The sequence below is a fragment of the Musa acuminata genome, chromosome BXJ2-6, assembly GCF_036884655.1.
Source record: "Musa acuminata AAA Group cultivar baxijiao chromosome BXJ2-6, Cavendish_Baxijiao_AAA, whole genome shotgun sequence".
Classification (NCBI taxonomy): domain Eukaryota; kingdom Viridiplantae; phylum Streptophyta; class Magnoliopsida; order Zingiberales; family Musaceae; genus Musa; species Musa acuminata.
Window position 1 is genome coordinate 5,622,195 of NC_088343.1, and position 23,435 is coordinate 5,645,629.

General features: G+C 41.9%; 1 protein-coding gene across 1 annotated transcript; it reads right to left on the minus strand.

Moving 5' to 3' along the window:
- Nucleotides 1-574: 574 nt before the first annotated feature.
- On the minus strand, nucleotides 575-20,404 carry LOC135614412 (tRNA (guanine(37)-N1)-methyltransferase 1-like). The gene is made up of 11 exons (XM_065111769.1): nucleotides 20,033-20,404; nucleotides 17,721-17,818; nucleotides 17,344-17,448; nucleotides 14,655-14,721; nucleotides 14,449-14,539; nucleotides 12,328-12,829; nucleotides 12,128-12,238; nucleotides 4,955-5,077; nucleotides 4,271-4,377; nucleotides 1,638-1,712; nucleotides 575-1,270 (listed from the first exon to the last, which is right to left on the minus strand). The coding sequence occupies exons 1-11, from the start codon at nucleotides 20,131-20,133 to the stop codon at nucleotides 1,196-1,198; spliced, it is 1,455 nt and encodes a 484-aa protein (XP_064967841.1). The 5' UTR covers nucleotides 20,134-20,404; the 3' UTR covers nucleotides 575-1,195.
- Between the last annotated feature and the right edge of the window lie 3,031 nt (nucleotides 20,405-23,435).

A 23,435-nucleotide genomic window follows, 5' to 3' on the forward strand; every position in this document is an offset into this window, starting at 1 on the left:
CAGGAACTTCTACTTTTAACTTCTACGGTGTTTTATTTCCTTGTAGCACGTGTTCAAATGGTGGAAAAAAGTAGGGATATCTGGAGGGATTCCTTTATTACATGTCGTCGTCTGCATCTTCTATTACTCAATCAAAGCTTCTCACTGTGGGCATCTAGATACATCTAGAGTTTCTAAGATTAGGTTGTGATGAAGCTGCATATGAACCATGAGTGATAAAGCCAGAACCAAGTAAAATTGACTCCTCATGTTTTCGCCAATGGCAACTGTCTCTGTTGGTGATAGACTGTGTAAGCAATCAGGGCAATTCCATGGAGCAGGATCTCCCCACATGGTGTGCTGCATAATGATTCTTGACCATACATTGTTGATATCGAAAAGCAAAAAAGTTCATGAGTGCATCTATTAGACATCTCATGTGCCACATTATTTCTTGTTTCATGGCATTGTGCAAAGCAATGCAGATCGAAACATGAAATGGAGACGTGGCGCATGAAACGTTTCAACAGATTCACTCTAACATGAGATAAACCAAAAATATAATGAATTCCGACTTCAGACTAACACAGGACGATTAAAACAATCAGTGGTTTAAAAGTTCATAATGTGAATTAAGAGATTTCTTGTTTCTCTCCTCCAAGAAGCTCTTAAAAAAAACAAAAATCTAAAAAAACTAGGAACTTCCTGGATGAGTTACACTGTATTAAGATACATATGTTGTCTCCTGGTGACATAAAATAACATATGGGATCCTTCCTGCTTTATCCCTGATGCACTAACAGATGCTCTTGAACAAGTCCTCACATTGATACAACCCATCAATTATGATTTCAATATCTTGCTCTGCACAATGTAGATAAGAAAATAGTTTCTATCATGTGCAAGAGTAATTCTTGAGCTCTACAAGTTTCGAAGTCACAGAAACATGTCATGTCTGCTTCTCCAAGTTTCAAAATCACAGAAACATGTCATGTCTGTCTTTCCTCGCTCAATTCACACAAAAGAAAACACTAAATCAGAAGTGATATCCTCATGTCGAAGTTAGAATTCATGGTTTTCCAATCATAGTAGTTACTCAAAGATACATCCGACATTGTAAGACTGCGTATAGTTCTCAACCTCAACCTTTCGTTTCAACACAGATATATATCCGACAGAGTTGACCTGTTATGTAGTTTTTTTCCATATAGAACTTTCATTCAGCACCAACATTATTAACAGCTCGGAAACAGGTCTCTATTGGTAGCTTGAAGCTTAAACAAAACATAGCCTGAAAACATAAAAAATAGGGAGAAAAGGTCATCAATTCAAATATAATGCAAAAGACGAGGAAAACTATCAGGCTCTTTGCAGGTTATCATATATAAATATGATCGACAGGATAAAAGAAAATAAATAATGGAAGATTTAACTTCTGATAATTAAAGGTCATCACAGTAATTAGAGCATGTTACTAATTACTTTGACTCTATGGCCTATGCTAGGTCTGGTGCCCTAGGTTGCCTAGGTTATGTGACCACTGACCACAATAAGAACTGGCATTGAAAACAACATACATGAAAGCCTGATCTTTTTAATTCCAATCTTCCATAACCTCAACAGCTATATTCAGAAAAATAAATAATGTTTGTTTGTACCTTGTTGGGGGCAACATCTCTAACCCGATGGAAAATTGGGTCTGTTATCTTAGTACTCAAAAGAGACTCTGCTTTCTGCAAAAGAGAGAGATAAAAACTTACAGAATTGCTAAATGAGACAATCACAGAAACTGTTACTGCAACAATTTGGGAGGGATCTTTAGGAAACAGAAACAATGCTACTGTTACTGTAGATTGGCCATCCATTTCAAACAAAGAATTGAAATAACCGGAAGATTGCTTTCAACATGTTGAATAAAAACGAAAACAAACATAATGCAAATGTATTGTATAAGATATAAGAAATTATACAATTCCAGGAATGCTAACATAGGCAAATCATATAATGGCAGCAAAAAGGCAATGCTCTCGTTTAGACACAAAGATTATCTCAATGTAGCTTTTTTGATAGCTACATCGGAAGACAACCCAAGGCTCGTCACATTTTTCACTATTATTTTTGACCAAGTCCTCTTAGCTTCTGCCCCCTCTCTCGATAACCACCAATCCGAAGGCTAAACCAAGGATTTGAAGTTATCAGTATGTCCCTGCAGCAACATACTCAGTACATCATGGGCTTTGCACCAACCAACACAAGCCAACTTTGATGAAAGGGGGTGTGAATACAACTGTAGCACCAAATGGAACTCCATGCCAAGAAAATATGGCATGCATTGTGCACCTCAATATGGTCAATATAAGAACTATATTAAATGGTTTGCTTTAATAATACATGAGAAAAAAAATACTTTTGAGCTTTATATTCTTGTTCAATGCCGAGAAAAGAGACCAAAGGCTTTTGCTTTCTGAATTTTCTGAACTTCAATTTTTCATCCACTTCAAATATTTTTCAGATAATGGTGGAACTCGCCCTTTTTAGCTTTCTTTGAGATCAATGAATCAAATCATGCTTTATGTTAATAGAATCTGCTGCTGCTTTTCATTGATATATCAGAATCAGCTGTGTTTGACATTTGTGAATTTAGATCCTCCCATTAATCAAATAATATTAGCAGCAGATATACACTATGAAACTTATTTTGAATAAGAGCATTAGATTCATCCACTAATAAAGCAAACAGATAAGAGATTAATCTGTTGTGCAGTGCAACATGCAGTAATCAAAAGGTCAACTGTCTCACCCTATATCATATTATCATCCATATACAAACTGTTCCATTATAAACATTCTAAATCAAATTAAAGAATCTTTCCAGGCTTTCTTACTTTCTAAAATGCAACATATTTTATGATGAACTTTCAAGTGAACACAAATTATGCAATCCTTTCTACTTTTCTTGATGTCCCTTTTATCAACTGTCCATTAGGAAAAAGTTAAAATTCTATGGCGGTCCTCCCTAACATGAAGCCAAAGTAGTTCTAAGGAACACTCACTTGACATCTTATTTGTTGCTTAACTGAACTCTTCCCTAAAGCTTTTTATGGCTGAGAACTATAATTTCCTAAAAATTTGCTCCTGATGTAACATTTGATTTTGTATACATGTACCAGCAAAGCTTTTCCTCGATATATCATTTTTCTTGGTTACCGTAGATTTACGATTATGTCAAACAGAATTATAAACCAAATTTAGATCTTTATTTCACAACTTCTATATATACATGTATATCCAAGGTTGAATCAAGATGATGTCTTAGGATCAGCTATCAGATTTTGAATTATTAGATTTTAAGGTTTAGAATCCACCTGAGATCAATAAGAACCAACTGAAATTTGCCAAGATCAATCTCAATCCAACTTTTTTATTTTCTGGATGAGTGGCTCGATCACCATCCCAATCCCCAAAATCAAACGTAAAGGTGACAGCCAAACATACAACTCGGAATACATTTCATGCACAGGCCTGATAACATAATCAGTAGTGACACATTATGGAATGTATCACACAGTCATTGACCTGCACATGCATAGCATGCCAGTCCTTGAACCCCAAAGATATATTTGGTCTTTGGCTAAAGATGGACACAATTAAGTTACTGTTATCGAGTTTAAAAACCTTTGTTTACCTATCATTGTGCCAAGATCAAAACTATATGATATGATTACCAAAAGTCATGTCCGAAGGACTACAAGATAAAAATGACAATAGGACAAGAACTTCACATATCATGCAGTAAAATTTGGAAAGAGCCAAGTGAAACTGGTCTAATACTACAAACGATAAGCACACAGGTTTATGCAGTTCCAAGATCTATCGAACAACCTTAGCTTCACAATACAACTGGATACAGCTCCATCTATGTAGATCCCTTGACTGTAACTTTCTTATATAACTAAAAGTTAGTTACTTCCTTTGTTCCTTATTTGCATGATTACATAAAAGTGAACATAAATAGCATGGAAACACTAAAGAAATACTGAGTTTTGACCTACAAGCCCCTTTATGGCTTGATTAAGATGTCTGATGTAAACTGTAGTGTAGACTTCGAATGATTAAGCCTTTGAGAGAGCTAATATCCTGAGCTTTGAGGACAAATAAGAAAGAAAAGATATTTTAGTTTATTTAATTTGAAAACAAAATAATCTATTGGAATGTTTTCAGAATTAGCTTACACAAAGTACAAGAGCACAAACAATATGAGATTATCTGTAACATGTGGGAGAGGACTCACAGATAATATTGATCCTTTGGTTTCAGTTGATCGGATGAAGCAATAGCAGTGTATCCAAGGTAAAGACCCCCTCCAGTGTTCTCTTTGAATGAGGCCCTTAAAGACATCTGTTTGGTCATCAACCATAACTCAAGATGATTACAACAAAACTCGTCATACATTTGTCATGTTTCACATGTAACCAAATAGATATAATCCAAGTGAACAATATACCAAGTAACAGTAACCTTATTAGATATAACAATGATAAATTCATTAGAAATAAACCTAGATAAAGAAATAGCTGCCTAGGAACCACATGAGCCATTGAGGATCTATCAACTTGTAATTGTTGGAGATTTTTCTCCTCTTACCATTAGTTAGATTGTCATAATTAGCATTTTGCTTTATTTGAATAAGCCATTTAAAACAAAAAACTAATTATGATAACTTTGATTAATGGTAAGAGGAGAAAAATCTTTGATGATTACACAACTTGATACAGAACCCAAATAGGTTCAGGTGTCTTCGTCACAGAGATGGAGGTAAAATATATTAGACAACCAATGTAGATACACATTTGTTACTCGAAAATTTGAATCACTGCACCTGGAATGGTACAGCACCTTACAACATTCTGTATATGCTAACTGGCCAAAACATTGCATTCAGATTCCAGGGAAAATGATAATAACAAAAGTTCACCTAAAAATTCCAAAGCAGAAGCTGGAAGATTCATGATTACATGGTCAACATGCTCCCATGGCCTAGACACTGTTAAATGGAAGCCTCTGATTCTCTTGTTGGTATTCCCATTTCCCTGAAACACTGCATTTACAAGTCCACCTTAGCAATTTCATCCGAAGAAGAAACCATAATAATATAACAAGAATCAGAAAGCCAATTGGATGGTAAATATTTCTCAATTGTAATTTCCAGAAGTCACATTATAACATACACAAGATGCCAGAAGTCAGGCAAGCAGACGTGTGACTAGACTCCTCAGAAAGGGTCTCCTTAATTAGACTGCTCTTGAGGTAACGTTTTGTCACGAACGGTCGTCGCGCACCCGCAACAACTCCGTTCAACGAACCGTTCGTCGCTCACACCTGCATGTACAGCTGCTTGGCAGCCTGTTTTCTTATGGTTTTGGGTCATTTTGCTTGTAAATATGTAAGTTCGAACAAGCTGCAGCGTTGCAAAGCGACCGCTCACCGAACCGAGCAAAACAGCCCCAAAACAGCCCAAAACAGCTCCGTTTTCGCATGCCGCGGGAGGTGAGCGGAGAGCTGCCTCCGCTCACCAAAATGTCAGCCATCTCAGACCCCAGGAACCCCCCGGGTGGCACATGGCTGGATGGGGCTTCGGTTATATACCGGGCGTTGAATACTCTTTCGCAAGTTCGCACGTGACCTTTACGGGAACTTGGTTTTGCGCCCGGGACCAGGTGAGCGACTGTTTGTGGGCTTGCAGCTGTTCGTTCATCCTTGAAAGCCTTGTTTTTCTCCCTCTCCCTCTTTTCTCTTGTGCACACAAAGTGTTCGACGAATTGCTTGTAAAGCTTTCCTTTTCGCGAGACTTCGGGACTTGTCCGTTGCTCGTTCTTTCGATCTAACTCTCTTTCTCTTTTACAGGTCCTTCGGGACCTGCGAGAGGTTACAAAGTGGGCTGATCCTTGTGGAGCAAGATCGCAAGGGCGAAGCGCGACTTAGACAACGCAAGCTAAGTTCGCGTCTTTGCCACACGGGTGACTCGCGACTTAGGCAACGCAAGCTAAGTTCGCGTCTTTGGCCGCAAGGGTGCCGCACGCCTTAGGCAATTCCAGCTAAGGTCGTGACAGTGTGGTATCAGAGCGGGCAAGCTCTTCGATCGAACAGCGAACGAACTTCGCAACTTCGCCATGGCAAAGCATCGTGGCGAATCAAGCAAGACGGGGCAAGCCGGACCCTTGCCCCAAGCAGCCGCAGGTGGGCTGCATGTGCACACTCGCTCTCATGCTGTTGGAGCCGCTCACGAGGATCGCGGCAGCGAACAGGATGAGCGAGAAGTTGGCAACTCTCCGCGAGCGGAGGAAGCGCAATCTGGTGCGCTAACTGGGAAAAAGAGTCATAAGGAGAGACTCACGACAGCGGAAACCCGCCTGGATGTTCTGGAAGCGAGCATGGAGGAACTCTACCATGGCCAACAAAGACTTGTTGGGGTAGAGAGCTCGCAAGAGGAAGCGGAGTCCAGGATCGACAAGGTCGAGGCCCTAGTCGACCGACTGTCTGATGACACCAAGGACTCCGTGCAGCACTTACAAGATGTTGTGGCGGAACTCACCGCAAAGGTGGCCATGCTTACAAGAACGCTAAATGCGGGAGGAGGCAACACTCGCGCTGCACCGCCACAAAATTTGAGGGCACCTGAGCCCCATGGATATGGAGGGGCCAGAGATGCCAAGGAGCTCGAGAACTTTATGTTCGACATGGAGCGATACTTCCGAGCTACAAGGCCCGATTCTGAAGATACCAAAGTTTCTATAGCAACAATGTATCTGAATGGAGATGCGAAACTTTGGTGGCGAACTTGTTGGGAGGAAATCCAACAAGGTCGGTGTCGAGTCGACACATGGGAAGACTTGAAGCGGGAGTTGAGAACTTAGTTCCTACCGGAGAACACAGAGTTCGTCGCAAGAAGGAAGTTGAGACAACTCCGCCAAAGTACCACCATCCGAGACTATGTGAAGCAGTTTTCTGCACTAATGCTGGACATACAGGACATGTCTGAGAAGGACAAGTTGTTCAGCTTCCTTGATGGTTTGAAACCATGGGCTCAACAGGAGTTGAATCGAAGGAATGTTACCTATGTAGTCGGGGCAATTGCAGCTGCAGAAAGGCTTACCGACTTTGTTTCCTCTGAAGACCCAGCGAGAAGGAAACAGTCTTCAGGCAATCGCCCTCCAAAACATTCTCGAGGGACGGAGCTCGGGGGCGAACAGAAGAAGAAGAGCTCCCACAAAGGGCCGAACCCGAAAGGCAAGGCCTCAAAACCTGGAGGATGCTTCTTGTGCGGAGGACCACACATGGTAAAGGAGTGCCCACAAAAACAAGCACTCAATGCATTGACGGCTTCCATCCACCCTCCCCGATCGGACAAGGGCAAAGCCGTCGCCCTTAGCTCAAGCAGTTCTGAATCCAGCAGCGACGATGAGGAGTCGCAAGGACCCCGAATGGGAGCAATGCGTTTGCTGAACGCTATGCGGGGTCAAGTGGGGGAGAACATGAAGACGAAGGCACAAAAAGCAGGAAGTAGCGAGCTGATGTATGTGGACATTAAGCTAAATGGCCAAACGACCCGTGCAATGGTGGATACGGGCGCTACCCACAACTTCATAGCCGATCGCGAAGCACAGCGACTTGGGTTGACCTTGGAGAAGAGCCCAAGCCGAATGAAAGCGATGAACTCGGAGGTCAGGCGAATCTCCGGGTTGGCGAAGGGTGTTCCTATCAAAATCGGGACTTGGAGCGGAAACACCAACATGATGGCCGTGCCACTGGACGACTTCCAAGTGATTCTTGGAATGGAGTTTATGCACGCGGCGAAGTTGGTGCCGATGTCGTTCTTGAACTCCCTATGTATGATGGGAGACGATGACCCCTGCGTGGTTCCCGTCTCTCAGAGAGGAACCAAGGAGCCCCAACATATTTCGGCATTACAATTGAAGAAAGGGGTGCGAAAAGGCGAACTGACATTCGTGGCTGCTATGAAGCTAGAGCCACTCAACGAAGAGGCCATTCAAGAACCTACTGTGGTGGCGAACGTCCTGAAGGAGTTCAAAGACGTTATGCCACCCGAGTTGCCGAAGACTCTTCCACCACGCAGAGGCGTGGATCACAGTATCGAGCTGGAGCCAGGAGTGAAGCCTCCAGCGAGACCACCCTATCGCATGCCCCCGCCAGAGTTGGCAGAACTCAGAAAGCAGTTAGGTGAACTGCTAAGCGGTGGTCTCATCCGCAGCTCAAAAGCACCTTTCGGAGCTCCAGTTCTCTTCCAGAAGAAACAAGATGGGAGCCTCCGATTATGCGTCGACTATCGAGCCCTCAACAAAGTAATGGTGAAGAACAAGTATCCCATCCCGCTCATCGCGGACTTGTTCGACCAACTGGGCAAGGCCAAGTATTTCTCAAAACTCGACCTTCGGTCGGGGTATTGGCAGGTGCGCATTGCTAAAGGCGACGAAGCGAAGACTACCTGTGTGACCAGGTATGGAGCGTTTGAGTTCTTGGTGATGCCTTTCGGCTTAACCAACGCTCCGGCCACATTCTGTACTCTCATGAACCAGCTATTCAAGGAGTATTTGGATAAGTTCGTGGTCGTCTACTTGGACGATATCGTCGTCTACAGCCAAACGCTCGAGGAGCACGTCAAGCACCTTCGGACGATTTTCAGGGTTCTCAGGGAGAACACTTTGTTCGTAAAAAGGGAGAAATGCTACTTTGCTCAAACTGAGATCCTATTCTTGGGGCATCGAATCGGTGATGGCTTCATTCGGATGGACAAGTCGAAGGTGCAAGCAGTTGCGGAATGGCGAACTCCAAAGAAGGTGCCAGAGTTGAGATCCTTCCTTGGCTTCGTCAACTACTACCGACGCTTCATTGTGGGATATTCGAAGCGGGCAACCCCCCTGACGGAGTTGCTAAAGAAGGAGCAGCCTTGGAAGTGGTCTGACAAATGTGAGGTAGCATTCCAAGATCTGAAGGCTGCTGTTCTGGAAGAACCAATGCTCAAATTGCCAAACTATGGAGAGCCCTTTGAAGTCCATATAGATGCTTCGAACTTTGTTATTGGTGGAGTACTCATGCAAGAAGGTCATCCGGTGGCCTACGAGAGCCGCAAACTCAACGAGACCGAGAGGCGGTATCCAGTGCATGAGAAGGAGATGACAGCGGTGATCCACTGCCTACGAGTTTGGCGACACTACCTCCTCGGGTCGCGATTTGTGCTGAGGGCAGACAACATCGCCCTGAGCTATTTCCAAACTCAGAAGAAGCTCTCCCCAAAGCAGGCATGGTGGCAGGACTTCCTGGCTGAATTTGATATGGCAATGGAATACAAGCCCGGGAAGGCGAATGTCGTGGCCGATGCGCTGAGTCGGAAAGTGGAATGCGTGAATGCTGCACAACTGGAGGGCGGAGGCCAAGCCAGTCAGTTACACTCCAACTTCCTTTCCCGAATCAGAGATGGACTGTATAGTGATCCCCAGGCAGTTATCCTGATGCAGCTCATCAAAGAAGGCAAGGCACGACGATTTTGGGTCCAGGAGGGACTTGTTTACACAAAAGGGAAGAGGGTTTATGTTCCCCGAGTGGACAATCTAAGGCGTGAACTCTTAAAAGAGTGTCACGATTCCCTTTGGGCTGGACACCCCGGCATTCACAGAACATTGGCTCTCGTGGAGAGGGCCTTCTACTGGCCAAAGATGGGGATTGATGTGGAGGAGTATGTTCGAACATGCCTTACTTGCCAACAAGACAAGGTGGAGAAGCGGAAGCCGATGGGACTCTTGGAGCCGTTGCCCGTACCAGAAAGGCCATGGGAGAGCATTTCCTTAGACTTCATATCAAGCTTGCCACCTGTAGGGGGACTTGGATCGATACTCGTGGTGGTCGATCAGTTTTCAAAGTATGCAACTTTCATTGCTGCTCCCCTACACTGTTCAGCTGAAGAGGCGGCCAGACTGATGATGAAGGGTGTAGTGAAGTATTGGGGAGTCCCACACAATATCATTAGTGATCGAGACGCTCGGTTCCTGGGATGATTCTGGACCGAGCTATTCAAATTGTTGGGGTCAAAGTTATACTTCTCTACAAGCCTCCACCCCCAGACGGATGGCCAGACTGAAAGAATAAATTCGCTCTTGGAGCAATATCTCCGGCACTACGTGAGTGCCAATCAACGAGATTGGGTGAAGCTGTTGGACATTGCCCAATTCTCCTACAACTTGCAGGGGAGCTCTGCGTCCAACAAGAGCCCCTTCAAAATTATCACAGGACAACAACCGTCGACTCCGCACACCATGGCAATTGGGTATACTGGAAGTAGTCCTTCAGCCTATCATTTCGCAAAGGAGTGGCATCGAAATGCAGATATTGCGCGGGCTTACTTGGAGAAGGCGGCAAAGAGGATGAAGAAGTGGGCCGACTTGGGAAGGCGACCGCAAGAGTTCAAAGTTGGCGATTTGGTGTTGGTAAAGCTCCAACCAGCATCACTCCAATTCTTCAGGAACAGAGTTTACAAAGGATTGGTGCGTAAGTATGAAGGGCCCTTCCCAATTATCAGCAGGGTAGGCAATGTTTCTTACAAGTTGCAACTGCCGGCGTGGTTCAAAATTCACAACGTTCTTCACGCCAGCAACCTGAAGGCCTACCATTCGGATCCGCAAGATGCTTCTCGAAGTGTTCCAACTCGGCTACCTCCCATCACAGCCTCCTACGAGAAGCGAGTGGAAACCATTCTGGCGGATCGCAAGATAAAGCTACCCAACGGAGCGGAGCAAACAGAGTACTTGGTGAAGTGGCGAAAGCTTCCCCGAACTGAAGCCAGTTGGGAGCCTGAAGACGCCCTACGACATGAAGAAGAAGTCATCAACAACTACCAACAAGCGTCGACGAGGGCGTCGACAGTTTAAGTGGGGGAGAATGTCACGAACGGTCGTCGTGCACCCGCAACAACTCCGTTCAACGAACCGTTCGTCGCTCACACCTGCATGTACAGCTGCTTGGCAGCCTGTTTTCTTATGGTTTTGGGTCATTTTGCTTGTAAATATGTAAGTTCGAACAAGTTGCAGCGTTGCAAAGCGACCGCTCACCGAACCGAGCAAAACAGCCCCAAAACAGCCCAAAACAGCTCCGTTTTCGCGTGCCGTGGGAGGTGAGCGGAGAGCTGCCTCCGCTCACCAAAATGTCAGCCATCTCAGACCCCAGGAACCCCCCGGGTGGCACATGGCTGGATGGGGCTTCGGTTATATACCGGGCATTGAACACTCTTTCGCAAGTTCGCACGTGACCTTTACGGGAACTTAGTTTTGCGCCCGGGACCAGGTGAGCGGCTGTTTGTGGGCTTGCAGCTGTTCGTTCATCCTTGAAAGCCTTGTTTTTCTCCCTCTCCCTCTTTTCTCTTGTGCACACAAGGTGTTCGACGAATTGCTTGTAAAGCTTTCCTTTTCGCGAGACTTCGGGACTTGTCCGTTGCTCGTTCTTTCGATCTAACTCTCTTTCTCTTTTACAGGTCCTTCGGGACCTGCGAGAGGTTACAAAGTGGGCTGATCCTTGCGGAGCAAGATCGCAAGGGCGAAGCGCGACTTAGGCAACGCAAGCTAAGTTCGCGTCTTTGCCACACGGGTGACTCGCGACTTAGGCAACGCAAGCTAAGTTCGCGTCTTTGGCCGCAAGGGTGCCGCACGCCTTAGGCAATTCCAGCTAAGGTCGTGACAGTTTGTCAAACTTGTGTGCTTACTATGTACAGGCAAAACGAATTAGATTTATCCAATCTACATGAAAAAAAGTATTTTCATATGAGATGTTTTCTAATTACAGGCAAATTGCCAATAGAAAAAATTTCCACTGTTGTTTCTCTATAGCAATATTTATCAAAATCTCCACAGTATTCTGAAAACTAAATATTAACAATAAGAGTCCAACATATAACGATACAGAGTTTACTATGCAGTTCTATTAGTCTAAGTTCAGTAGAAAAGTAATAAATTCTGTTTTAATATTGACACCAGTTTGACAGGTTGGACAGGGACTGTTGTAGCAGGAACATGGAGTTATTTAACATAAAAATTTCTATGCTGAATTTAAATGAAGAATACTCATGCACATTCGGCAAACATACCATTGCCAGCCTTGTCCAGCTGTCTTTTAACAGCAGTGTTTTCTTTTACAGATGAACCATTTAGAGAATCTTGATGATCTTTTCCAGCATTCAGCATTTCTTGGGTAACAACTACAATGGGTTAACAGTTATTGTATGAGTGTAGCAGGAAAAACATGCACATCTTTTGACTTAGTTATCAATTCTTCCAGTCTCCATACCTTCTTTTTCGTTGGTTGCTAATTCCTTAGAATGATCATCCTTTGAAACAGCTTCTCCAGTTTTTTGCTTACTATCAGAATCGGGCACTGTCATTATATGGTGCATGAAAGCCCTTGCATCCATGTTATATGTATAAACACGATCCTCTACCTTGTTAATCTGTGCATTAATCCGTAGATAATGAACACTATCAGGATTTAAGTCATTTGCATATACAAGACAACCTTTTTGTGCTGCCGGAATGGTAAAAGGACCTATTCCAGCAAACATATCACAAATTGTCTCTCCTCTCTGGAACAGTGAAACCAAACGAGTGTGTTCATGTTCAAGTCTTGAGTTCCAATAGACCAAGCTATAATCAAGTTTAAATGTAGCACCATACTGCTTTACTTCAGTGACCATATCATTTTTTCCTGCTAGAACTTCAAAAGTTGGCACTCGGAACTCATTTGTTATGGTTCCAACTTTATTCACAACTGTTAGAATTCTTGGCTGGTTTTTCTGCATATAGGAGCAATAAACGAGAGATTAAACAGATCATAACTTAAATTTTGCAAATTAATCAAAGAAATGATGCTATTAGCATTCAACACAAATAATTCCTATTGACGGGAAAGAAGCAATTGGAATATCATGTTGTGCATATATAACAACACTTGAAATGATCAGATGAAGAAACACACAAATACACCAAGAATGAGAAAGAGAGAGAGAGAAGAATCTAAAGTTAGTAATTTCCAGTAGAAAGCAGGAAGGACAAGCAATAAATTTACTTTTGAAAACAAGTATCAGTTGTTCATCCAGGTCAGATCATACATTTGCTAATGTAACTTAAATGCACACAACTTATATATCAGGGATTCACTGTTTTATGGTGCTCACCAGCCTAGGAGCATACAAAGTACATATTAAGACTTGCAATTGAAATGGTCTTTAATCAGATAGTCTAAGTCCAGCAATTCTAGGATTCATCATATCTAACATTATCCACCGGCAAGTCTGCTCTTTTGTTGAGAAAAACAAAAAGAATGATGCCCCACTCCATTATATGGGTGTACCTATGTATTTTTGCAATTAGATATTTACACTGTTAAGATTTTCCTATTTGACTTTTGATGCATTTACTTCTATCGAGTATGGTGCAACAGAAAGAAAGATATGTTATAGTTACACTAACTAGTATGTGGTTCTGCATTGTATCTGTTATCTCACATCACATTATGCCTAAATAATCTAAGAACAGTAACACTTATTGGTCATCTTAGTTAGCTCACTAGTGAGTGGATTATTTAGCAAAAAATAGCTCCAGCATTGGCACACTTCTTGGATGTTTCTTAAGAACAGTGTTATTCGCACCTAATTTGTCAAACAACCACAAGCTTAAGCAAGAATAAGAAAATGTTATTGGTGGGATCATGTTGGGAAGATAACTTTGACCCTATCAATGGGGTTGGCTGGTGTTGCGAACTGGATTGACTACAACAATGGAATGGTCCTTAGCTGGGAATTTGACAAAGTCAGTTGGGGGGTTCTAGGGTGCTGAGATGGCTGATGTTTCACACCACTCATCGCAGTCCCTGCAGCATATGAAAACGACCCAAAAACTGCCTAAAATAGGCTATTTTTGGCCGCGCAAGCGAGCGATGAGCAATGGACAACGAGCGAAGCACGGGGCAGCACCTTCCCTGATACCTCAGAGCACCATCCAGCTTTGTGCCACCCGGGGGTTTCCAGGGTGCTGAGAATGGCTGACGTTTCGCACCGCTCATCACGATCGCCGCAGGACGTGAAAACGGCCCAAAAACCACCCAAAACATACCATTTTTGGCCATGCAAACGAGCGATAAGCAACGGACAACGAGCGAAGTATGGGGCAACACCTTCCTTTCTACTCGAGAGCCTCATCTAGCCCTGTGCTACTCGAGGGGTTTCAGGGTGCTGAAATGGCTGACGTTTAGTGTGTGTGTATATATATATGTGATTACAATTTATAACCCCTAAACTTATGACACTGTGAATGTTTACAACTCCTTAGACATATAGCTCTCTACTGTTGTATGATGCAAACAAGAAACTCTGAGCTTACTTATGAATACAAGAAAAAGTTCAGTAAGACATACATCATAAATAACCTTTGCGATGACATCCTTGTAAGGAAGTTGATCTTCTGTCAAATTCAAATGAGCAACATGTCCTGTAGAATGAAAAAGTCTATTTTGTTAACATAACAAGCCTTACCAAATTAGACATTGCGAATAGAAGGGTTGAATTAGAAAATAGAAGAGGTAAAGAATTTTTTGATAAGTGAATGGATATTAAAAGGAACTTAACTACTGTTTCAAAAGAAGTTGGTACCTCCATTCCACAGGGTAGTATTTGCTTTAAAATATGATCTGCAACAAGAGAACAAAGACTTAAAACAGATTATTGAAATATGCATGTCAGGCAACCAGAGATTATCAACAGCTTATCATTCTAGGTTTCAAAATTTACCTTTGGTCCCCTATATGATTGCTATATGAAAAATGTCAAAGTATCATTCTACTTTCCTGATGGTTCACCCCTCATCTGGAATAAACAGGTTACTAGGATGACAGAAATGGCCTAAAAAAAAGAGTACTTGTAGCATTGTAGGTGCAGAAGACGATGGAGGCTGTAGCAAAGGCCTAGGTGCGATCACAAGGAGAAGAAGGCCATGTCGGCAATAATGATGATACACTGGCCAAAATGGTGATGTATTATGTGATAATGGAGGTTGAGACTAGGAATATGATAATGATGAGTAAAAACATGCACTGGGTGTAGAAGGCATCATCATTGATTTAGATGGAGGTGGTGCTGCAAGTGGCAGAAGCTCGAGTTGTTAGAAGCGATGAAGATTAATGAAGCGGAAGTAGCAATGGAGGTGAAGTAGGGAAATTTTGTGAGTGGTTGTAGAGGTTGTATCTTCCAGGAAATAGCATTGGCTGGAAGAAATGTGTATATTGGTGTGAATTTTGCAAGTAAGGTCAAATGGTCAATGTACGAATGGAAATGATCAAGAATTACTGAAAAGGAGGTAGAAAGAAGGCCATGGGTGGTAAGTGACAGTGGTGGTGATGCGAGGAAGAAGCAGTGTTTTGAAAAGCGCTGGGCCCTAAAAGGTGCCAATGTGCCAAAAAGCTTGAGGTGTTAGGCATTTGCCTGACCAAAGAGAGGTGCTCGCAAATATTAAAATTAATATATATAATTACTGAGAAGAGGTAGGAGGAATTATGTAGGTGGAGGCTATCGGGGTCCGAAGAGGCTTGGTGGCTATCAGTTGGGAAGGGAGCTATCAGGGAGGAGGAAGAGGAGAGGAGGAGGAGGAGGGAGGGGGAAGGGGCAGCGGTGAAGGAGAAAGAGGAAGGGAACAACAAGGGAGAAGGAGAGGGGGAAGAAGCAAAGAGAAGGAGAAGAGGGAGGAGGAGGAATCAGGTAGGAGGAGAACAAGGGTGGGGTGGACGGGGAGGGGGAGGGGGAGGGGAAGTTTGATGAATGTCAATTGTGTAGGGGTGTTGTGAGGGAGGAGGAGAAGGAAGAGAGATGCAACAACGAGGAGAAAGGAGGGGACAACAAGAAGGAAAGAGAGGGGCAAGCAACAAAGAGAACAAGAGGGAGGAGAAGGAATTGGGTCGGAGGAGGGAGGGGGGTTCTCGGGGCCCAAGGAGACTCAACGAGAGGAGGGGTGCAACCGCATGAGGGAGGGGAAGAAGAAAAAGGGGGAGAGTGAGATGTTAAGAAGAAAAAGAGAGTTACCGCAAGAAGCAAACACTATCAAAGGGCCGTTGTGTGTGAGGAAGCAACTTGTGGTCGCCTAAGGGCCACTATGTGTGAGGAAGCCACCCATCGGTTGCCGAAGGGTCACCTTTGCCATGAGAGGAAGTTGTTCGCCATTGCTATGATTACCATTTGGCCTCGGAATGCAGCTGCAATGGTGCATAGGGCAAGGAAGGCCATGTTTGATGGTGTATGGTGGAGGAAGAGAGTCGATGGTGTGTGGCAGAGGAATGAATGATGATGTAGATTTTCTCTCTTTCGCTCGCATGAAGGGATAGAGGGGGTGAGAGTGGGAGACTTTAGTTGGTTCAGCAAAACCAACTAACTCAAATCAACTAAACCCAAGCAAGCAAAACCCAAACCCAGACTTCAATTGGGTCAGGCGTGCGCCTAAGTCATCTAAAGCCTAGGCTCAAGCGCACGCTTGAGTCACACTCATTTAAATTGCCTTGCCTAAGCCTATTGAAAACATTGGGAAGAAGTATAGGTATGATGTTGATTTTGGTGGAGTATAAAAAAGGTAATAGTGGGTCTCATAATTAAGGAATTTTCTAGGTCACATTCTAAAATTTGGGGAAAAAAGGTTGCACAAAGATATGAGGTAGTGAGTAATGTACAAATTTTCGTTAGAAGGTCCATAAAATTAACAGACCAAACATTAATTACAGAAAGTAGCATCTTCACTTTTGAGATGTATAAGATTTTGCAAAAACAAAAGTTGATGAATTATCAACCATGCAATTTTCAAGTATAGTAAGTTGTGAGTAATGTACAAATTTTCGTTAGAAGGTCCATAAAATTAACAGACCAAACATTAATTACAGAAAGTAGCATCTTCACTTTTGAGATGTATAAGATTTTGCAAAAACAAAAGTTGATGAATTATCAACCATGCAATTTTCAAGTATAGTAAGATCTCCAAGCTGTGGTAAATGGCTATAGTTTTTAATGCTTCCCTCATGGTGGCCCCTAGAGTAACTCTTACACAAGGCATTCCAAATTTTATTTTTCTCATAGTCTTAGGAAAACCGCTAATAGAATGTAATTTGGTGGGATGAAAACCTGAAATTAAATGTAAGGATGAGACTGTAACAATTGTAATATTTCCATGATTGCATAACTGTTTGTATATCCTCAACGAAACAGGGCAAAAAGCCATAGCAAGGAACTGCAGTTAATAAGGTGACTAAACATGAAGAGTGCCAAATGCAACTAACCTGCACCCCAATAAGAATATCCTAGTGTTATTGAATATGTCACTGCTTCAATGTTGCATAGAACCTTTAGTTCATCCAACACGTGACTTGGAATTTCAGATAAATCTGTAGCAGAAACAAGATAAGTTTGTTAGCTGAAATACATGCAAAAAGATGCTCAAATTACAATAATGAAACAGCATAAATTAAAGAAACAAATATTGCTATACTTTCAGGCGACTAAGTTCCTTTGTTTAATTTTTTCCTGACTATTGTTACTCCGAATAATTATTGCAGATATACTTGCAAAAATAATAAACACAAGAAATAAACAAGAGCTTGTAAGCTTTACAGCTGTATGAAATACCAATTTCTAATATTTAGGCATAAAGCCTCACCAGAATTTTGTATCTTTTCAGAGAGTATGACAAAACGATTTTTCTCACTAGTTGGATCTTCAACAATGGGTTTGATACGAGCTCTGTCCAGCATATATCTGCAATGGAAGAAAAACAATGTGTACAGTTTGTGAAATAGTAGATAAGTTCATCCATGCTGTAGAAGTATGGAATTTGATAACAGATAACATTTCCATACTTTGGAAGTGAGGAAAGACAGATTGGCAAGCGCAGGTGCATTCTAGATATTGGCCCAAATAAGCAAAAAAGACAATAAATTACATGACGATGGATAATGGTAGAGAGGATGACAAGTATATCAGATACTACAAAAGGACAAACAACTATTCCAAAATAAAATGTCCTTAATTTTGGCTCTCTTTGTCTCTCTGTCTCTTCCTTTAAAGAATTTAAATTACAGACTGACACCAGTTTTGGCAAACGATTGGTATACCAACCTGTACTGCCCCATATCAGTTAATATAATAATAATAAAAAAGGAATGTATATGTATTTTATCAAGCTAACTAAATTCAATGAAACAAAATATTAAAAAAATGGCATCAAACTATAAGTCTGATACCAAATACTTGGTCAGACTGGTAATGTTGATTGATATTTAAGTCCTTGCTTGTCATATAGTGTCATGAAACCAAAGGTTGCCTAGTGAAATTTATATGGCCAAATTGAGTACATTAATTCTTTAGCAGCTTTGTTTTGGCTTAGTTAGGTGAGCATGTTACTAAACATGAAACCTCAGTACCACAGGAATAGGTAGGCTACTTATGCTAACCTTGAGGCTTCCAGATTGATCAATTATAGGATTCCTCTTTACCTAATTCTAAAAAAAAACGTAAGACTTGAACGTGATACATAGACCAAAATTCTACTTCGGTTTCCACTATTCAACTTGGTAACCAACTTAATTACCTAAAATTAAAACTAGGAGACTACTGTGAAAAAGAAAGATAATATAGGATGGAAAAAGACACATGTTTTGAGATAAAAGATGGATTTTTAAAGCCACCGAAATGGATCTGTAAATCAAAGTTTTGAATACCATACCCTACCGATGGCTCGGTACGGGACAGACCAGTACATACTGCCAGTAATGGGTGGTACGGTACGGTTTTAAAAACATTGGTGTAAATATCCACCTCAGTGGTGCAGTACTACTACTCCACCCTTATGCAGTATGTCATTAGGATTCAGACCACATAATAGTCGTATAGGATAATATTGGGCTATATTTAGAGGAGCACTGTAAAATTAGTGATTAGACATTCTACTAACATTGAGTAGAAAAGCACCATAAATCAACAAAACTGGGCAAAACACCGAAACTGAATTTTTTAGGTTAAAATTCAATGTCTCAATTTACACCAGGAATTTAAAACTTTCTTGAAAATCAATCTACTAGAAGAACAACATTATGCTAGTGGATAAACAATTGTTATTGGCTTTATAAACACCAATGGACCTAGGTAGGTCCTATCAACGGCTCACCAACTTTGCAGGGATGCTCCATCTCGGCTAATTACTAAAGGGAGTGACCTCAAACTGGTAATACACAACAGTAATGTATATGCTGCATTATCCTCATATGTGATGTGTCAGCTCAGCTTTCCACACACACACACACACACGTGTGTGTGTGTGTATGTACACGTGTGTGTGTATATATATATATATATATATATATATATATATATATATATATAATTCAACACCTCAACTGAGGAAACAAAGTCATTCTAGAAAACCTTGCAATCCACTGCAAGATATTGTTGTGAGGTTCCTATTCTTGACTTGGTATCACCAACGACAATAACCAACAGTAATGTAAATGTTGTATTCTCCTCATATGTGATGTGTCAATTCAAAGTGACCATGCATCATCTCTTACGATATTGATTGAAACTCAAGAAAGACATTGATTCCCTAATTCTTGTCTTCTTAATGAACGTTGTCACATTTTATTTCTCTAACAAGATTCTCTACAGTAGACTCCTTTCAGGAACAATTGATCCGTCCTTAGGTGGCCTCTAACTTTGTATGCTACACTGTGTTCTAGATTTTCACATCTTAATAACTAATAATTCATTTAGCTATTCCTAAAAAGAAATCTTCTTCAAATTTGTCCACCTAATTAAAGTTCTTATGCCTTGCAATCCTGCCGGCCCATGTGATTCCTCGTTCTTTTCTCTCTTTAAGCTCATAAATGAGTTATTTCTTGGGTTCCCACATACCATTCCAAACTGATGAAACTAGTAAAGAAGAAAGAAGCATATCTCAATGGAAATGGCACTTACCCGTGGAGGAGGCGGCCGACGGACGTGCAGTGTTCCCGAGGGATCCGGAGAGCCCAGAGTTGGAGATTCAAGTCGAATTTGCTCTCATCCAACGACGACATGCCCCCGTCTCTTCCCCTATGCTCCTCCGCCTCTGAGACTGGCTTTGTGGATTCTTGACAAGAAAGGAACTCGTCTCGGCTTGTCGGATTCGTGCCGTCGTCTTTATATTCCGGACGAAGAGCCTCCCGCGGTGGGCCCAATCAATCGTCCCCGGCTAACAGAACGGCAGCGTCGACGCCACAAGCTTCGCCGGTAGAAGCAAGTGCGGCCGCCGCATCCATGACCTACGGAGGACTACCGACCCACCGCAGAGATACGGGTACGGGTTTTCTTAAACCACCACGGAGCTCAATTCTTGAACCGGTCTGATTAGTTCTCGAATGTGTAACCGAACCAAGCCGGTTCATTTCTGTTGATTAACCCTAGTTTTTAAGGACCAGAATTCGTGTTCTCACTTTAGGTCCCACCTATCTATGGCTTGTGATTGGACATGGAGTGATTACAAGACTTTTCTTTTACTTACCCTTTTCTTTCACCTGATCATACTCCAAAATTATAAGTGAATAAGAAAAGAGTAAAATAAAAGTATAGCTTCTTTCCATAGTATACTACTTTATAATATCCAAAATATCTTATTAATTATCGTGTTTAAAAGTGTTGGTGAATAGATATTCCGTGATTGATGAGTCAGGCTTGGTCCACGGGTTGATGTCGAGAGTTTACGATCGATCTAGCGGGTTGTTAAGGTTGATCACACCCACAAGTCGGGATGTTGAGTCCGTTCGGAGGTCGTCTCTCAGTCGGGATGATCACGCTTTCATGGGTGATCGTGCTCCTGCATAGAAAGCCTTCGTCGGGTAGTTCCCAACTTTAGCCTCTCGACGATTAAGTTAGTGCTTGGTTCTCTTTTTTATCGCTTCTCTTGGCCAAATGTCGATCAGGGACTTTTTATACTACTGTGTGACGATCGACCGAGTTTGACGTAACGATCGATCCACGAGGGGTGAGATGGTACCTTTGTGCGATCGTTATCTCGGAAAAAACGACGTCATACAACACCATCATGAGTTTTCCATGATGGGATGTGCCTTGGTACGAATCTTTTTGGTACGTCCAAGGGGGCCTCGTGCTGAGTTGGCAAGGGCAGAATATGCCTTATCAAAAATATACAATTTTGTCTTAAACCTACCATATCTACAGGGATTATTCACGACCTTTCGAATTTATGGGTGATGTGGTACGTGACACTGACGCCACGTCACCCCTATAAAATCTTAAGACCGATTCACCTTGCTACATTATACCCTTCATGATAATGCTCCGCCACTGCTTCCCTCTTCGTCTTCTTGCCTCTCTCTACTACTTTGGATGAACAGAGCAACAGCTGGAAAGAGTTGCTTGAGATCTAAGCTTCGGTTTTCGTCTGCGGATAGCGATTTCAAGGAAAGGACGTCATCGACAGAGGACGAAAGATCGTGTCTGTACATAAATCGAATCAGTCTTGGCTTTTCGTCTAGCGATCTGCGACAGGAAGAAGCAAGAAGATTGGATTTTGATTGCTTATGGGGAAGAAGAAGAAAGAGATGGAGAGCAAGAAAAGATAGTCCATGTCGGTTAACGACCGGGAAGCATCTTTGCGAGCCAAGTTGTTCCAGAGGAAGACAATGAGAAAGTGAGAGGTGCTGAGGATGAACCAAAAGGGCGTAGACAGCCTCCCAGAAGTACCTGAATCCATGTTTGTTCTGTTCATGGCCTTATCCATATCCCTCGCTCTCTTTTGCATTTGCTTTTCATGTTGGAGTTCCAGTTATTTGCTTTGGATCAAAGCTTCTTCTTTGTGTGCTAATGGACATCGAGATCATGAGTTCGTCGCCTGTATTTGTTGCCGAAGTAGACGGTCACATGATTGGTCAACATCACTATCAAACTGGCCTCCTTAGTTCATCAGATCGAACCCATAGTGAGATTAATTTCTACTGAAACAGTCAAAACAAGCCATCTCATCTGGATCAAAAGGGAAGTTTGATCAACACCACTCTTTTCTGGGTCATCTGCCATTATGTTTTCTGCTTCAGTATCAGTCAAAGCTTGGAACATGAAGAAAACATTTAATATATTTCAATCATATTAATGTAAATGTCTGACCTAAATGACTAGCATAAAGAACTCAGGCACATAGTTGGAGGCTTAAACCTCACTCAAAAGTGATGAAGGTCAAAAGAAGGTGGTGGTTGTCACAACTCACATGCAGTTCCATATGGGGAATCATATGTGCAAACCAGAAACAGGTCACAAGGCAGTGGAGCTTTCAACACTATATTATACACTGAAAAGTTTGGAGTTTATATGCAGTTAGATTGCTGATCATTTCTCACACAGCTTCTGGCAATAGGCATTGACAACCAAGTTTTCAGATTTGGAGCAATCAAATTGCTTTGGGCTGCTCATTGATCCAAGTAGATGCTTGAACATATTTTGAACTGCTGCTAATTGATCCAAAAACTACTTTTTTTACCTGATATTATTGAAGAATTCCTCTTTGGAGGGCAAAACATGCAAAAGTTTAATCTGACCAGATGAGCAAATCATAAGTTCAAGACAATGGATGTCATCTTCTTGAGAAAAATTTTCTGAACTTCTACAGACTGCATAAAAAAATCCAAGAAACAACATTTGATACTGTAGAATGCAGATGGTAACACTAATTTTCTTCAAATTGTCAGAAATTACAAGGCACAGTGTGAGGTTTTACCACATCAAATGTTTCCAACTTGAATCAACACATCCAATGCAAAATAATGAAAATTATCACCACATATACTTGATAGATAGATAGATAGATACAGATTGTACCGTATCAAACATTCTCCATCTTGAACTAAGACATCCAATTCATTATGGAAAAATGTTTCTCCACATCGCCATGTTAAAGAGTGTTGCTTTCTGCAGAGTAAGACCACCATAGTTCTATTTCAGAAAAGGCTGCAAACAGTACGAAGCTGCCTATTTCATTTCTTTTTTTCTTTTTCTCCTCTGGAACTCACCTAAGCTAGCTAACAAATTTTTTTTTCCTCTCAAAATAAGATGTGGCAGATGCATCAAAACAGCTGTTACAAGCACAAGAATGTATCGTAGACACATTTCATCTCCTATGACATAAGCTCCGACACCATCGCATGAACTAGGTTTAAAATAACAACTGAAATTATACAGGCTAGTAAGATTGGAACCTTTCCAAAGGAAAATTTGTCTAAGGCTCAAATCAAATTCACACACCACAAGCATAAAAGAACTAACAAAGGAAAGTTAGATTTAAAGGGACTCCTCTGGAACCTGATTGTACTTCAGATGACGCAAACAA